This window comes from Watersipora subatra, chromosome 7 (assembly GCF_963576615.1).
Source record: "Watersipora subatra chromosome 7, tzWatSuba1.1, whole genome shotgun sequence".
Taxonomy (NCBI): domain Eukaryota; kingdom Metazoa; phylum Bryozoa; class Gymnolaemata; order Cheilostomatida; family Watersiporidae; genus Watersipora; species Watersipora subatra.
Window position 1 is genome coordinate 29,165,884 of NC_088714.1, and position 15,726 is coordinate 29,181,609.

Consider the following 15,726-nt stretch of genomic DNA (forward strand, 5'->3'; position numbering starts at 1 on the left):
AAGACATTGAAGGAGTGGAATGCTACGTAGATGATTTGTTGATTCATGCAGGAACCGAGGCCGAACACAATGAAATCTTAGAGTTGGTATTGCAAAGATGCAGGAATTGTAATTTGAAATTGAAAGAGTCGAAAGGCAATTTTAGGCAATCTGAGTTGAAATACCTAGGTCACATTATAGGCAATGGTACTATCAGGGCCGATGTCTGTAAGGTGGAAGCAATTACAAAAATGCCAAAACTAGAGTGTAAAGAGGACATCAGTAGGCTTTTAGGAATGGTCACATATCTAGCTAAGTTCTGTCTAGATCTGTCGGAAGTTACCACCCCACTGCGCAAGCTAACTAAAAAGGGTGTAGAATGGTCCCGGAGCGAAGCAGCTGAGGCGTTTGCGAAAATAAAATTCCTTGTATCATTTAGCCCAGCGCTAAAAATGTTTGATCCGAAGTTGCCAGTTACTCTATCACTTGATGCCAGTCAGTTTGGCATGGGGCAGTAATAATGCATGCAGGCCAACCAATAGAATATGCCAGTTGCTCCCTTACGGAAACTCAGAGAAAATATGCACAAACTGAGAAGGAGTACCTCGCGGTTCAATATGGTCTGAGGCGGTTTCATCAGTACATATACAGCCAGCATGCTATGGTAGAAACTGATCATCTTCCATTAATTGCAATTGTGAAAATGGTTTTAAATGAGTATAGCCTTAGATTGATGTGTATGAGACTATGTAATCAAGGATACGATTACAATTTAATTCATCAACCAGGTAGAAACCTAGTTATGGCTGATACATTGTCATGCGCATTTCTCTCTAGCTACGGTGCTGAGGATATTAAACTTGAAGCACTAGATCATGATCAGATTGATTCAACAACTACAGGTATTATCATCCAACTTTTGTTCAAGGAAAAGTTGAGTCAGGCAACCAAACTAGATATGACAATGCAGATACTAGCGTCATACATAGAGCACGGTTGGCCAATGACTAAACATGCTTGCCTTGAGCCACTGAAACCTTACTAGAATGTAAAATCTGATCTCACAATTCATAATGACCTGCTACTGTGCCAGACCTAGATTGTTATTCCTATAGCAATGAGGAAAACGGTGTTGGGCCAAATACATGCTGAACACACGGGAGTTGTAAATGTACTGAGAGAGACAAAGGTGCAGTTTATTGTCCAGGCTATTTAGGTCAGATTAGCGATTTGGTGGAATTGTGTTCTGTTGGTCAAGAACACATGAGATTGAACAGTCATTATACCCTTGAACCATATGCTATCCCAGAATACCCTATGCAGTCGGTTTGTATGGATATTTTTCCCCTGGATGGCAACGATTATTTGGTAACAGTAGATCGATACTCAAAGTGGCCCGCCTGCTATCAATTAAAAACTCCTCGGTCTTTAGAAGTCATAGAATTAATAAAAAGGCAGTTCATCGACTTTGGTCGACCTGAAACCTTGGTCAGAGACAATGTCTCATATTTCACGTCTTATGAATTTAAATGCTTCCTTGAGGATATTGACGTGAAACCCATAACTTCCTCTCCCTATCATTCACGCTCCAATGGGTTGGCCAAACGCATGAATCAAACCATCAAAAACAGCCTCAGAAAGGCGTTGATATTTTGTCAGACGTTGTGTGATGTTTTAGCTTCATTACGATCAACTCCATTGGGTGACCAACTCCCATCCCCAGCAGTTTTGCTACAGGATCGAAATTTAAGAGGACAATTACATTGCCTACCTCACCAACTGAAGCCCCAAGGACTACATCTAGGAGATATACACAAGCGCTTTGTTAAAAAACAATCACAAGCTTTATTTCAGAACAACACAGCTACCCTTCCCACTGGGTATTGTGTAGAAATGAAGGTTTGGTGTAAACTAAGCCATAGAAAGTGGGCAAAAGGTGTTATTGTTGAACACGCGGAAACGCCTCAAAGTTACTACATCAGATTAGCGGATGGCAAAGTTTTCAGGCGCAACATTAAGGCTCTGAGACCTAACCGATCTTCTCATGCCTATAATAAAACTTTGATTAATGATAACATTGATAAACAACAGAGACTCGTTGAAAGTACTAATTCTGATAAAGCTTTGATTCCGGTCCAGTCTGCTCAGCAAGGTAGGCTGGCTGTTGTTCCCAATCTTGTTGACTAGAGCGGCACTGCCACTCCTGCATCGACAGGTGCAATCAATCCTAATCAAATGAGTTCAAGGTTTTCCTCAGCTGTCACTAGGTCGGGAAGAGTGTCCAAACCACCCACTTGTTTATGCTTCTCTTGATTAGGACAAATTATTATAAGCTACATTCACCAGATTTTTGTGAATTTATATTTAAAAAGTCATTCATGTTTTGTTTTTGTGTGGTTTTGGACTAATAGTCAATTTCTACCATCAATCAGCTTTTGTAGAATTGTGTTTTTTGCAATCAACTTCTATTATTTTAAACTGTTATGCAGATATGGTGATTTTCTGTAAGTGTCTGACTGGTGATATTTGAGAGCAGTTTGAATTGTAATAACAACTAAAAGAAGAATATGTCACAGTGTGTGCTCACACTGAATGCTAATGACTCTACCAGCCTTACAGTAGCTGAGTCAGCTTATCCTATTATTTTAAGATTACCTGTGCTAGCAATGTTTGCTCTAGCTATGTTTGTCAGTCGCTTGAAAAATACCGGCTTTATGATAGGTGTCAAACACATCCTTCAGATTAGATTGTCTTGAAATAATGTTGTCTAAAAAGTGCCAGTGCTTTGACCATGAATGCAGTGCATTCAGATAGTTTGACTATGTTCATTATGCTAAAAAACAGTGTTTGCAATGACCAACCCATAATTTGAACAGTAACTCAGAGAAATTTGATCCTTTGAGATGCAATTGTCTGTACTTTGTGCGCCTAAAACCCCAACCCAGTCTTTCAACCCAGCCCCTACTTTAGCATTCATGTCTCCAGCAATAATTAATTTTTTGGGAGCAGGTCACTTTTACGGTATTCCATAAGCAACTGCAGAATTCCTTGTTTTCTTGTCAGAGTTTGTCATAGTGGAAGCATAAGCGCTTGCGGTGGTAGCATGCTTTTTCCCTTTTTGTCTGTTTAAAAAATTAGGCGATTGAATTCTTGATAACCAATATGACCCCAGCATATCTTCGCTCATTCTCTCGTCTTCCACTCCAAAAAAAAGGTATCCAACTCTACCACACTGTCATACTCCAACAAGCAAGTTTTGCATAGGGTGGCTATATCTACCATAAAACCTCTAATTGAGTGTCACCTTATTTTAAAAACACCTCTATTCTAATGCCACCTTTATTTGACCGCCACCCCAAGAGAAGGGTTGAAAAAAGAGTGCCACTCTTTTATTGAATGGCACCTCCATTTGACCGCCACTTTAACCCTTTGAACCCAAATGGCCAGTTTTCCTGCATTTCATAGGGTGTATCAAGAACTCTAACAGCCAAAAAACCGGCATTCACATGGCTCTGTTTACCAAAGCTGTTTCTAAGTAACAGTCTAAACCAATTGAATTAATTATTGACACGATTTGAGATCAGAGTTTTCACTTCCATTTGTAACAGTTTTGAAATATTTTGATCGACTTCCTTTGTTATAATAAAATATTTTATTAGGATTATATCGCGAAAAAATTGATTTGACTCGTTCATTGGTAAGTAATAACTTATTGTTATGCAAGTGAAGAGTTTTATTATACTAATTATAACTTTCCAGCATATTTTGAGTCATGAAAATATGATTAAAATGTGATCGATAGATATGATACTACTGCAAATGTTTTTACAAGTTTTTTAGAAACTCATACAAACTTTTATAGTTTCAGCCTGAATAATGGTGCAATGCTGTTCTTTTCCTGTTTAATGAAACTTTCTGTGAGTTGCCCAACTATTTCACTAGTGTTTTATCAATTATCATTGTATTATGAGCATATTTAGATTCATTTATTAAACATTTAAAAACTTCTGATAGCTGGACAAAGTGCCCAGGGCTCCATCTGACACACATTGACAAGAACGGCCAGGGTTCTAAAGGTTAACATTCTTTAAGCTTTACGAGCCCATATTATTAATTGATCAGTAGAAAAGTTTCCACAAAGTTTTATTAATAATGAATTGTTTACGCCAATAACAACTAATTCTCTCGTTGTCTAATTCCAGAGCCTTTAGTTGTTTTTTTTAAACTTTGAAAGCAACACCACAAAATAATTAATAACTGTCTCAGACTAATAGTAGTCCCTTGTTTAACATTGTCTTGATACTTCGATGTACATATAAATATAAAATGGTTTACATTTACGATGGTAGATTAGTGACTAGTTTTGGGCCAAAGGCTACGTTTACCAAGCAAAACTTTGACGTGTTGCATTTGCGCTAATGCAATGTGTAAAAGTTTAGCTGTGCCAAAAAAAATGTTTGTACATCAATATCAACTAGTTCAGCAGTGCAGAAGAGTCAGAAGACATTGTGGAAGGTATTGGACAGCCAGAAGAAGTTTGTTCCATCGAAAGCAACAATTAGAATGCAGCTATCCAAGCAAAATATGCCAATATTTTTGTTTCAAAAACGTTAATTTTTGTATCTGCATATAGTATATGGTTCGTTTATATCACTTGTTCATGAATATATATTTGCAACATCTGATAGATTATCATTATACAACTTGATAGCTTATAAGTTGAATCAGAAACAGCGTCTTCGATTCAACTTATAAAATTGCATATTTGTAGCATACTATTTAATAACATCTTTACGGTTATCTTAACACTGCTTCCAATGGATCGATGCTCATAACTCCTTTTCTATTGCCAATAAAAAGAAGTCAGTGCTTCATCATCATCCGACAGTGATTTGGGTTCCGATCCTATTCTACCCGATCATTCAAGTGACCATATTCAAGAGGAAGAAGGGCCAAAAAATGAAGCATCATCAGTCACAATACAAAAGCTTGAAATTGGAATGCTCATACTCGTAGAATACCTAACCAAAAAATCGAAGTGGCACTATATAGTGCAACTTGAAGGGATATCGGAGATGAGTTGGAAATCGATTGTAAGAAAAGTTGGAATTACTAACCGGTTCAAAAAGCCAGATATTAAAGACTCAGATACAATATACATCGATCGTGTTAGATTCGTGTTAGGTTTATGATTCTTAGCAATGAGGGTCTAACTGGTTGTGGGGGCTATGCTTTTGGCGTAGACTCAAGGATGGACATTTGTTAGAACTGCCATAGACCAAGGCTAGTCCTTACTTTACTTTCATAAAACTCAATAATCAATAGTATAATTACATTAAAAGTATCATATAATAATCAAAATATACATTAAACACACTGCAAAAAACACAATGCTCCAATATATATATATATATATATATATATATATATATATATATATATATATATATATATATATATTTTAGTATAGGGGGTAAGTTGAACATCCATGTTCAATTTACCCCGTGTCGTGGTTCAACTTGTACCACCTCCGGGGTAAATTGATCTGCATACAGGCTTTTGCAATAAGTGACATGGTTGCAAAAATGTTACTGATTATGTATTGATATTTAGTAGAGCTGCACAATGATTGTAATAATTAATCGTGATTAATAACTGGTCTGAAACAGTTAATCTTTGAATAATCTTAGAATTAATTGAGCAAAAACCTGCCTATTCAAAAAAAATAATATGGCTATATATAAACTAGAAATTCCACTGTCATACAGCCCACGACAAAAGTGATAATGGAAAAAAGAAAGAGTATATTTGGTTGTTGAAAAAGTAGTTCTTAGCAGGAATTTACAGAGTATAGTGTAAATGAGACCTTTTTGAAATAGAAATGTTTTAGAAATAGCTTGAAAAGCTTAGTTTAATACAATAATAAATCACACCTAATCACACACAAAATCACACCTAATCTACTACTATCTCAAACCTGTTTTACAACGATAAAAAAATATGTTTATTATAACTCTGAAATGCAAAAGTAGAAGTAAAATGGCAAGCTACTGTGTACTATACACAGTTTGAAAGTTGGTTGTGTTGAATGTAGAATGGTATTGATAGCGATCTTTAACAGAAAGCAAGTATGAGCGTTCACGCGTCTGGAAGATTTCTGCAAACTGCAGCAAAATAAAAGCTGTTATAAAAGTGTTATATATGTAATATATGTAATTCAACAACAAAAAGGAAATATGTTTATTATAACTCTGAAATGCAAAATTAGAAGTAAATTGGCAAGCTACTGTGTACTATACACAGTTTGAAAGTTGGTTGCGTTGAATGTAGAATGGTTTTGATAGCGATCTTTAACAGAAAGCAAGTATATGAGCATTCACGTGTCTGAAACTAGCCCTAGCTTGTACATAAGTGGTAAAGGATTTGGGCTAACGTTTTAAATAATGAAACCTTCGGTGATTTGACAAAAAAAAACATAGGCTGATAAACTGTGTACCACAATTTTGTACCTGTATTTCGGTCTATGTCTCAAACGGTCTACGTTTATTAAAGAAACCTTTGAATAAATTCGATTACAAGTAAACAATGCCATAGACTGGTGAAATGAGCATGGTTTTCTCGTGAAATGCGCACTGCTAAATAGTTCTACTATCTGTCGCACGGCTTTAATGGCCTATCGTAGGCCGGTCTTAACTTTTATTAAACCAAGCTTTTCCAGTGTTTTGTGGCGATTTTCGTCCAAATTAATCTGTCTATTTGTGTATAATCCGATCAGATAGGTAAGTTTTAAAATAATGTCGACGGTTTACAAAGATTTGATAGCATTTAAATATGCTTAAATGTGTTTTGTATCGTTATTATACTTTAACGACTCTACAAAACGATGATTAAATTTGTTGATGAGATTTCAAAACGAGGGTTCTTCTCATTGTTCATAAATAATTTTCGTAAGTTGTGTGCGCATGCATTTATTATAAAAACTCTCTAACTTCGCTCTGCTCGTTTGGTCGTGAGATTAATTATATTTGAGACAAATATTGTTTACAGGATTACATGTTATGTACAATGTACCTAAGTCACAATGTAATAACTATTATGGGTATGAAAATAGTCTATGAAAGTCTATAATTAAGCCAGCCAAGAGTTGAGGCAGCATAATTAAGCATATTCACATTATCCGAAGGAAGAGATGCCCTTTTCATAGATACAGTAGTAGTGGTTGTCTGCGACAGCTGGTGATGATTTCTGAGTGGTAGAATGAGAATTAGTTAAATAATATCCTAATGACGTAGGCAAATTCTTTCTGGCATATATTGCACTTCCCCTTCTTGTTATGATGTTATATTGACATTTCACTGAAACTCGATACCGACACGGAATGGAACAGATTACTGGATTTACATACATTATGCTGTTGCTTGGAAATACAAAGACACCGCCAAAGAATACATTAAGCCCAGAAGTTGTACACACAATACACACAACGAGACGTACAGATAGCAAGGCACACCAGCAACAAGACCCCTGAAGGCATCCAAAGTCCAATAACTTAAATGCAGCAACAAGCTAATTTAGAACTCTAAACTTAGAAGAATCAACCACCAAGAGAAGCTGACACCGGACACTGACAAAATAACTGAATATCTCATCACATCAATCTGGTGAGTTTCCTTGACATACACAACAGAAACAACATTGTGCAACTACAACACCCACCCTACCAGGACAGCGCTCTTCCGTTGGCGCACTCAAAGTCAGTGCTCCCTCAAAGACCAATCACAGTAATATAGAGACACAACCCCTCACACTTATACGTCTACCCTCAGGCTAATCATATGCCTATAAAAGAGAACATAATTATATAGTAGTTCATCTTCTTTTGACTGTGACCTCTTGTAGATGTACAAGACATACATGTAGCTTAAGGGCTGATACAGCTGTTGGCATAAGATTTTATTACTTAGCTTTTATTCCTCATCGTTGCTCCGCTTTATTTAGAATTATACTACTTATGTATTAAGGTTTTGGTTTATGAGAATAAAGAGTACTTATATTGCTACACTGACATCTGATAAATACATGTAGTATAGTTCGATTTGCAATAAAGATTTGGGTCAAGTCCTATAAATTGAACTCGCAACTCTTGACATTCATAATAAGGTGGCTTGCCTTCTGAGACATTAATCATAAACGCATAATCTGGAGAAAGTGAGACAGGGTAATTACTAATCACTGATGTTAGTGTGGTGGTCAAGTGAGTAAATTCCTTAAATTCCACACATAACATTTTTGGTGGAGATGCCTCTTTGGTCACCAACCTTTTGCATAGCTAAGTGGGTATTCCCCTACGTCTAATCCTTCTGTAAACCTTTCGTAATACCTTTCGTTATACTTTCGCAGTGCTAACTTGTAGCCTATATTGGGATTGATTACCCACTACATACTAACTATAGGCTGGAAGATAATAGTATTTTAAGTAAATCTGTGGACAGATTTAACCTTGCCTAAAAGAAATTTTAATTAATTCATAATTTCCGAATGTTCTGTTCGCAGGGAAATTACACATAACAATTTCATAGCTGCGGGTTCACTTCATATTTGCCATAGTGCCTAATATTTCCGACTGTTTCGCTTGCAGAAAAATTACACATACAACTGAGCACTGTTAAGTACCATACTGCCTACCTTTCTGACTGTTTTGATCGCAGGGAAAGTGCAGATACACTAACATAATTTTACACGCGTACACTCCACTAAGGCACCACATAGATTTATCTTTCTGACTGTTTCGTTCGCAGAAAAAAAATGGATCCCTTAACATATTGGCAACATTTTGCGTACGCTCAATTCTGCAGATTTATCCAGTCACATGCTCACACTACACCTATATCTCTGACTGTTTTATTCACAGAGAAAGCATTAAGTTGTACTCTTTCAGACTGTTTTGCTCACAGGAAAAGCGCGTACCTGATCTAGATAGAATCTTAACTAATAGTGATTGTAGATATACTGAGCTCAAGGTTATTACACCTAAAGTTAATATACGTATAAGGCCTAACATTACATTGGTTATAACTACATATAATTTACACTATCTTGGTATATGAAGTCGAGTATACCGCCATAAATACCCTAGACTCGAGTACATACATATACATTCAGGAAGACATTAATATAGTGTACAGACTGTACTTAGCTCTTGACATAATTCAAGTAGAATACTGAATCAAACTACTGCAAACCTTTTTGGTGAAGATGCGGTTCCAATCTCAACCTTTCGCCTGCTAAGCTTTAATCTTCTTTTATTAATAAATTCCCCTTTCATTTCAGCTTTTAATGGCTTCCACTAGTAAATCTAACATCTACATCTGTCTAACATCATCATCTACATTCATATTTAGTTGTTTAGTTATCTAAAATGTTCATTTGGTCACTATATTCTACTGGGCAATTAGATAATTAATATATATATTGTGGGACTAATTAAAAGTCTATGTTAGCTGAGATGTTAGTGACTAATTAATCTACATCCTTTAGCCATAGCGTATTCACATAGCTACTTATGAGTCACGAACCAATTCAATAGTTGGTAAAATTTCCAGATCAGATGCCTATTATACGAATATAATAGTACTTCACCAAAGCTATTCATTAATTACCATACAATAGATTGAACTACGGTCTAATGTAGTTATTATACAATAACTAAAATTTGAGGTCAGACTTTTTCTTGCATGAGATGAAGTGCTAGTTCGTCATAATTATACAAAATTTTCAAATTCTCAAAATCTTCTCACGACTGCGCCATTAAAATTATTCTGAATAAGCGAAGCATTGCCGGCATTTCCTTTCTCCCTTGCTGAAAATTTTGAATATGTGTTTATTTTGGATTTTCCAGTTGCTAGGGAAACAGGAAGATTTGCACATTTATGTATAAATACTTCTTATGCGCATCAAGGCCACCGCTTCACGGAATATAGCATGTTTTTTTATTTTATTTACTGGGCTGACTCTGATTTATTATCTTTGTTATGGGGTAGCAATGTTTGCAGGCCCACGATTATGAATTTTAACTTAGGGTTTCGAATTTTATTAATAGCGCTTAACTTTTATTAATACTGGTACATGGTTTTCAGATTACTACTACTCAGCCACTACCTTAAATGTTTTTTATTCGCTATTATATATTCTCTTTTGCCCTTACACCAGCACCAATTCGACCATAGAACGCCGACACCGATATGAGGACATATCGTTCTTCAACAGTAGGAGAAATGTTATATTCACATTTCACTAAAACTCGATACCAGCACGGAATGGAACAGATTACTGGAATTACATACATTATGCTGTTGCTTGGAAATACAAAGACACCGCCAAAGAACGGATTAAGCCCAGAAGTTGTACACACAATACATACAACAGGACGTACAGATAGCAAGCCACACCAGCAACAAGACCCCTGAAGGCATTCAAAGTCCAATAACTTAAATGCAGCAACAAGCTAATTAAGAACTCTAAACTTAGAAGAACTAACCACCAAGAGAAGCTAACACCGGACACTGACAAAATAACTGAATATATCATCACATCAATCTGGTGAATTTCCCTGACGTATACAACAGACGCAACATTGTGCAACTACAACACCCACCCCACCAGGACAGCGCTCTTCCGTCAGCGTACTCGAAGTCAGTGCTCCCACAATGACCAATCACAGTAATATAGAGACACAACCCCTCACACTTATACGTCTACCCTCAGGCTAATCATATGCCTATAAAAGAGAACATTTATAGTAGTTTATCTTCTTTTGACTGTGACCTCTTGTAGATGTACAAGACATAGCTTAAGGGCAGATACAGCTGTTGGCGTAAGAGATTTTACTTCTTAGCTTTTATTACTCATCGTTGCTCCGTTTTATTTAGAATTTTACTACTTATGTATTAAGGTTTTGGTTTATGAGAATAAAGAGTACTTATATTGCTACACTGACATCTGATAAATAGCATAGTTAGACTTGCACTAAAGATTTTGGTCAAGTCCCATAAATTGAACTCGCAACTATGGACATTCATAATTAGGCGGCTTGCCTTTTGAGACATTAATCATAAACGCATAGTCTGGAGAAAGTGAGACAAGGTAATCACTAATCACTGATGTTAGTGTGGTGTTCGAGTAAGTAAATTCCTTAAATACCACACATAACAATGCTTCCGACCACATACGAAAATGCGCTACCTAGTGCGGAAGACATTTTTCTGCTTTCATGTTCCATTCAAGTGTCAATCTTATATTACTATCATTCTAAAACTGAAATATGAAATTGTGATTAATCTAAAAAATGAAGATACATGTATAATTTACCTTAAAAAGCTTTTAAATATACACAAAAAATAGGCTGTCAAATATTAAATAATACTGAAATCACTTTTGTTACTATTACTATTTGCCTGCAAATAGAGGTGCAAATAATATTATATTTTATATTAATATTATTTCAATAAAGATTAACTAACTACTATTACCTAGAAACACACGCAAACAACTAACAACATGGCCTCTTACAACTAGACCGGCACGGCGCTCGCGTTTTTGTATTGTATAAACGAGTTTTATGTTAGTGACTCATCTCATATTTTCATAGTTGAGTGCAAAATAATTGTGGTTGTCTTTAATTGGTAAAAAATTGTTGCTTGTCATAGTATTGATTTGTTAGTAAATTCAATGGTAGTAACCTGATATTTTAATGTTTATTTTGTTGCGGACGCTGGGCCACGAATTTATTTCTTATATTTTATATACTTGCATATAATTACTTTTATATATTGCATGTTGTGTCTGTTTATACTATGTATTTTACTTGCGTATAATTACGCTTATATATATATATTGCATATTGTGGTTGTCTTTATTATGTGTCTTATCGCTAATACTTTGTTAGTTTGGCTGCAATAAAGCCAATGTGTTAGCGAGTCTATTAATCATTTATTCTTTTACGGTTTCTTACCTGGTTCCATTAGTCAGTTCGGAGGGGGAATATTTGTATATAGAGAGAGTGCTCTGGCAAAGAGAGCAGTGTAGTTGCAGCATCAAAACTAATTGAAATTACTTCGGAAGAAAACTACTGAAAACCATACTCACATCTCTTACAATTTATGCAATATTATTGCAATCTAGATCGTGCCCGAGTAAAGGCCGGCAACTTCCTTTACAATATTATATTAAACAATACAATGGAATCACATCAGGATCATCATCTCAGTTGCATTTTATTTGAAGATTAATTGGCTCAACTCAGTTAATCGTGTATTTGTATTGATCGCGTTAATCATTTAATTAACGCGATCATTGTGCAGCTCTAATATTTAGTAATAAGTTATAGAACATATTAGCCTACTCACTACATCAAAGTTTCTGGTTGTTCCAATATTTAATTTCCTGTTGACTGACTTGAGCTAAAATTGACTGGAGTTTACCTCACCCTCCCCTACTAATAATGACTCAGTTACATCAATAACAATTATTTTTTGTTGTTGTAGTGGTTGCCATGCTTTTAGTAATGGTTTACCTAAAAAGATACATCATCACAATCATCAGGACTACCCTCCGATTCACGTTCACTAAAGTCACAAATACTATCCGTTGTTTTCCAATTTATTCAAAATTCGGTTTACAATTTCACCTGAAGACTATCAAGTGTTTTGATGAACAATGAGATTACTCTCTTCAGGAACATCGTACAATGTAATACTAGCAAATGTTATGGCATATCAAAGTTCGTTTTCTGACTGAAGATTTATTCTTGTTCTCTAAGACATTGAGGTGACACTATCGGAATATATAATAACTATATGTGACTAACATGTCTTAATCAAATTAGTTCTTTATTTAACTCCTTTGACAAAAAAGTGGTTAAACAAAAGATTTGGTTAGCTCTGACATACATATACGAAAGATATTTAACCAGCATGCTGAGGCCGATGGCATTACTATCACTCCACAGGAAGATGAGGGCAAAATATAGGTGAGAATAGCACCGTTTCACCCATAAAATGATCAAATTTATTTTCCAAAAGTTCTGAGAAGCTCATCAAAAAATAAAGTGCCACGCTCATACTTGAACATCAGCTCTAATTAAGTGCTACTATAGGGAAATGATTAAAAAATACAGCGTCATAGTGCCTAATCTGAACTTTTCTTAGTGTACAAAAGACCTCTGCAATTAGCCAATCCTGTCCCTGATTTATATTCCTTGTTATATTTGACTTAGGAGGTTATGCAGTAAGCCCAAATAATTAATTATTTCAATTCATAAGGCTAAGGAGGTTAGCAATTGCATTTGTTAAAAACATAAGTAAAGATTTTTCATCCAATACGCAATCCCAGTTAAGAAAGCAATCGATGTTGTAAGAAATATTTTAAAACCATTGGGTAGAACAGTCTACCCACTAGCTGGTATAATACGTGTCATCTTATTAAAGCAGATAACTCCCAAATTACCGTTGGTTACCATAAGGATAGGTAAATTTGTTGCTAAAATTTTTACATGTCTGCCGCTAATAGGCCCACATTAATATTCTAATACACAATAACAAACCTGACACATTCTCTGTTAGCCTCAGTCAATTTGCGTTTTGAGTCTGCCACCAACTTTTCCTTTGCTTGTAGCTTTTCTTTTGCTTCTAGTGTTTCATACTCACATTTCACAACGGTCACAATCTTTTGGTACATGGCCTTTATGAAGTTGCGGTATTCTCTTAAAAGACAAATGGCACAAATTGCAAGAGCAAATGTTAATATACAATTCTGAAATATTTATAAGATGTATCACTCATGACACTTGATTAATTGAACATAAACTCTGATCAAATGTGCTCAAGTACCTTGGCACTATGGAACATCTCAAAAATATCATACAAAATACCTCTGAGTAAAATATCACACAAATAACCTTTACTTGCAATCCAAGTTTAAAATTAATAAAGGTTGACTTGCAACAAAATTCACATTACAGTTATTTGGTATCAAAAGATTCACCATGTCTTACTCTGTTGTGTTGTAGGTGCCAAATATGTGGAAATGTGATTACAAGCTCTTAAAAGCTCAAAAATGTAACGCCGTCGTAGGTTGGAATTTTTTGATTTCGATGCTGTATCAGCGGATTTTGGTTATTGTCTTGTCACGTGATGTTCTCACGTGAATTGAAAAGCCAATAAAAAGCTCAATATAAAACTTATCGTAGCAATAGTTCATTACAAACACTTCGGGTTTTACCTAAGACCCCGTATCAAAAATAGATGCTCGCTACTTTACAGTTTCAGCATGGCCATTCCGTCTGACAATTCAATGTACGTGTACATGTCTGAGTTGAGATCATAAAATAATGTCAAATTCTGAAGAGTTAAGAGTTAAGACCCTGGCGTTTCGAGCCTGACACTCTATCTGAAGAAGATCCTCAATAGAATCAAACTTCCCAGCAAGTAAGCACCACCACTAGCCAGCTCTTATGTGTTAAGCTAGCTAGTAGTAATAGTTTTAACTAGAGAGTGATAGAATGAATATTATTATATACTGTATATAGGTATGATTTTAATGATGATAATTATCGCTTCATAATGCGAAAAAATAATTACAGATTTTTCTCGAATGACAACATTAACAATTTTAATATTTAAATCTAGTGCTGCACTGATATACTGTTGGATAACATTGACCTGATGTATTAGCTATGGTTGCATAGACATATCTGTTCATTTTTTTAGGAACTAATACCACCGACTACAGAGTGGTTTATCTGCGGGCGCTGTCAATACATGCCATCTCTTCCTAAATGTTTGTGCTGCCATGATGCTCAGTTTGAGCATCGTCTCCATGACCGTGGGGAGCATGAATGCCTGTGTATGCATCCTGGTGCGGACGAACTTGTGGCGCCTGCACCCCTTGAGTTGGGGTGGAATAATTACCTGCGATATCATAGTGAGTTGGATTTTCATTTAATGCCAACAACACCAAAGCTATGCTAATGTGTCAAGCATTGTCTACAATTCTTGTGTTACACATTTAATGCATCGGTTGAACACACATATTCTTAACTCGTAGAACACAAGGGGAACTGTTATATTTGGCTGGTACACTTACTACAGTAGAGAGTGTATTAGTTTTATGATTTTATTATATAAAGATCGAGATTATTTTGATGATCAGCAATTATTGTTTTTCAATAATTGTTTTGGTAGATAATCTATTCCCATTTGGAGAGCCATCGCCAAATGCTCGGAAAAGGTTGTGTGCATACCACAATTTTGTGTTTTGGCTAATGCCGCAAATTTGTCGCGGTGAGCGACGGCCTCTACCTGCCTGCTTGGTGTTTAAGATTCGGGTTCTTTTCCCACCAACGGATGATGAAGAAGAGTTTGCAGACTACGTTTTCAAGGGCTTCTGCTATAGCGATGAAGAGACTCAACGACTTTGAGAATTTGAGCTCAACTCTAAAGACTGCTCTGAGGCTTCGAAGCCAGAATGATAGTAAGTGGCACTCATTCTCCGGCGACGAGGTTCTCAGAGTGGGCACCAAGGTAAGGAACTCCGGCCATGAACGCAAACTTCGACGAAGTGCTGGGGCCAAAACACAAGCTTGTGGTATGCACACAACCTTTGTAACAACATCCGTTGTAATGGACCTCACTCTCAGGCCGTTGGAAATTAGATCGGACTGGCATCGCTTGAAGCCTTCCAGCTCCATGG

General features: G+C 36.0%; 1 protein-coding gene across 1 annotated transcript; it reads left to right on the plus strand.

Moving 5' to 3' along the window:
• The first annotated feature begins 1,242 nt into the window (after nucleotides 1-1,242).
• LOC137400639 (uncharacterized) lies at nucleotides 1,243-2,166 on the plus strand. The gene has a single exon (XM_068086970.1). It carries the CDS (start codon nucleotides 1,243-1,245, stop codon nucleotides 2,164-2,166), a length of 924 nt encoding a protein of 307 aa, XP_067943071.1.
• Nucleotides 2,167-15,726: the final 13,560 nt, after the last annotated feature.